This window comes from Palaemon carinicauda, chromosome 22, assembly GCF_036898095.1.
Source record: "Palaemon carinicauda isolate YSFRI2023 chromosome 22, ASM3689809v2, whole genome shotgun sequence".
Classification (NCBI taxonomy): Eukaryota; Metazoa; Arthropoda; class Malacostraca; order Decapoda; family Palaemonidae; genus Palaemon; species Palaemon carinicauda.
Genome location: NC_090746.1, coordinates 24,565,022 through 24,568,311, shown reverse-complemented (window position 1 = coordinate 24,568,311; position 3,290 = coordinate 24,565,022). Strand labels below are relative to the sequence as shown.

General features: G+C 43.8%; 1 protein-coding gene across 1 annotated transcript in view; it reads right to left on the bottom strand.

Annotated features, from left to right (window-relative positions):
- The window catches only part of LOC137616731 (diuretic hormone receptor-like), a 78,865-nt gene extending 76,992 nt beyond the window's left edge, over positions 1-1,873 (bottom strand). The window contains exon 1 of the mRNA XM_068346734.1: positions 1,829-1,873. Within this exon, the coding sequence (XP_068202835.1) occupies positions 1,829-1,873 (45 nt within the window). The remainder of the gene's footprint in view (positions 1-1,828) is intronic.
- Between the last annotated feature and the right edge of the window lie 1,417 nt (positions 1,874-3,290).

Sequence of the window (3,290 nt, the reverse complement as noted above, 5' to 3'; positions counted from 1 at the left end):
AATGGAAAATATTATAGATGACCGGTGAAGTAACTAATATGTTCCTGGCTCGCCATGTCACATTAGATTCCACATGAAATCTGTATATTTGAGGAAGGTAATCCCATTCATCATTCCAGTGCGATTAAAAACTCATTAACATCAGAATAAATCTCCCATAAGCACTCCATGTTTTAATGTGAAATTGAAAATAAATTACCGACAGTTACAAAACATTGCCTTTGATATCATCTGAAAATTTTACCAATGCGCGGTAGCTTTGACTTTGGCTTAATGAACGTTTTGATTAAGTCTGGTGAAATGATTTAATATGACTCTACCTTTCTGCACATTTATAATATTTTGGTGGATACATAGATTTGTATATGGATTACTGGCAGATTAAATAACCAATTAATTAAATTTTGAAAATTCAGTGAATGGCATTAAAGAAGAGAAACCTTCGAAATGGTTGTGAGCGGAAACGCCAGTTAGGTGATAACTGAGAGGGGAGGTGAATGCGACTAAACTTTGTTAGGCAATTATTGAGTTTATATACAACGATGTGCGAGTCAGAACGTCCCAAAAATTCAAACATGAAAAAGCATGAACTAGCATGATGATAACAAGTTGGTGTATAACAGTGCAGGGAAGACTGAAAGATAAGCTAGAAAATCAAAACCTTTACAATGTACGAACGTGTATGAAACACGTGAGGTACATCCTCTCCCCTAAAAATGACAAAAATGTGAAATAGAGCGCCCTGCTCTAGACAGGTGTACTGTAGGCGGGTCTTCTGGCAGGACATATGCAGGCTTTAGGCGGCCGAAAGATACCCAGTCCTCTTTGCCATGGATGTCGATGCAGAAAGCCTTCGGCATATGATGGATCATAAGAAAAGGGCCCTTGTAAGGGGCCATTAGCGGTGGCTTGCTAGTATCGTTGTGAAGCAAAACATACATTGCCGAATGCAGTCAGTTTTGTCGGTATGTCTTGCTTAGCTGGGGGCTTATAAGTTTGGCAGCATGGAATAAATTTTCCCACAACGTGACATAGTCACTGAAGATTGTCGGAGGAGGTTGCAGACGGAAAAAAATTCGGCAGGGACGATCAACGGGTTGCCCTATACTATTTCAGCTGCAGAGATATCCAGGTCGTCTTTAGGAGCAGTGCTTAGTCTCAGGAGGACCCAGGGAAACTGGGTATTCTAGTTGGAGTCCTTTCAGCGGGATATCAAAGTGGCTTTGAGAGTGCAATGAAAACGTTCAACCATTCTGTCGGCAGCAGGGTTGTATGGCGTTTTCTGACGTAGAGTGATTCCCAGGAGGTTTGCTAATGATTAAGAGGTCAAAGTGGTACCCCTATCGGAAGTATTATGCTCAAGGATACCAAATCTCGCTATCCATCCTGAGAGTAAAGCAGATTATTATTATTACTTGCTAAGCTACAACCCTAGTTGGAAAAGCAAGATGCTATTAGCTCAGGGGCTCCAACAGGGAAAATAGCCCAGGGAAGAAAGGAAACAAGGAAATAAGAGAATTAATTAATAATTAAAATAAAATATTTCATATATCAACTATAAATCTTCGACGAAATAAGGGAAAGAGAAATGAGATAGAATAGTGTGCCCGAGTGTACCCTCAAGCAAGAGAACTCTAACCATAGACAGCGGAAGTCATTGTGATGAGGGTAGGGGCCCTACTACTTCAACGTGGATGTGGGTAAACCAACAGTGATGTTGAGGAAAGGTGCATACTCCTGAATCTGGGTGTCAATGTATTTTTGTGGTCTGGCATGAAGAACAGGCACAGACCTATTCCGTAGCATCCTTAGTTATACTGCGCCATACGAACTTGATCTTCAGTAGCTGTGTAGCTGTGCAGTAGATCGTCATGAGGGATGTGAAAAGCCATGGATGAAGTCAAACAACTGTCGGTGCATGGGAGAGGGTATCCACGGTCTAGGTTTACCAGTACTGACGTCACAGAGGAGGGTGGCATTGGATTCAGTGATGGGGACGTCTTCCCAACGGATGTATGTGCAGGATGACCTACATGCTTGGCACTCTGGATCCTTTCGTTGGGCTTCGGCCAAGGTGTTGTAATCTAACCCTAGGTGAATGGTGATCAATGTGTTTCTTAACAGGGCATCATTTTCTCAGGGACGTGTTGAAGGTTGCAATTGTATTCAGCCATTGCAGAGAGATGTCGGCGTTGACGGGCATGCACTAGAGGCATGTGGTCTGTGCGAAGAGCGAAGGTCGTACCTTCCAGGAAGTGCTGAAGTGATGGATATCTAAGTGCAACGCCAGCAATTTGCGGTCAAAGGTAGAAAGAAGGCTAATTAGCAGCGCAAGCTGTTGACCACCTGCTCGAGTACTGCACCAATAACAATGTTGCTGGCATCGGTGGAGAAAAAGGAGAGGTACTTGTGGCACAGGAAAAGTGAGAGAAACAGTAGTTGATAAGGCATTCTTGCATTGCAGAAGGCTACTTCTTGAAGGGGACCCCACTTGAGGTCTTTAGGCTTGCCATTGAGAGAGGAGTAGAGATGGTTAAGAGTGGTGGTGATGGCTGGCAGGAAACAATGATAATAGTTGATCATGCCCAAGAATTCTTGCAGTGCTTTGACAGTCGTGGGCATAGGGAAGTTCTGAATGGTTGCTACCTTCTTCATGGATGGGGTGGACTCCTTCAGGAGTAATGTGGTGCCCTAAGAACGATACTTTGTTGGCGCCAAAGGTACACTTGTCTTACCGGACTAGAAGTTCATTCAGTTCTAGGCGGTTGAGCTCGATGTGTGGGTGACAGATGTGTTTCTCTTTAGAAGAAGATAATACAAGTATGTTATCCACGTAACATACACAGAAGGGCAGGTCCCCTAAGATATCATCCATGAGGTGTTGAAAATTGTCCCCAGCATTACGAAGGTCAAAACAGCAATAATTGAAGGTGTATGTACCGAAGGGGATGGTGATGGTGGTCTTAGGGATGTCTTCTGGGTTCATGGGCACCTGATAATAGCCCTTCAGGAGCATGGAGAAAACCTTCGCTTTGTGCAAGTAGGAGGTCACATCGGCAATGTTTGGGAGGGGGTAATGATCCGGTTCTGTCTGCTGTTCAGGGGCTTGTAATCCCCTCGTGAATGTAGAGAACAATCTCTCTTCAGTGCAATGTGTAAGAGTGATGACCATGGGCTTGAGGTCTTTTGGCAAAGGCCCATATCTTCCATTTTAGTTAACGTTTGTTTAGACGCCAGAACTTGGCTAATACTGGGGGTCCCGTCGTCTTGATATGGTGATGAACACCGTG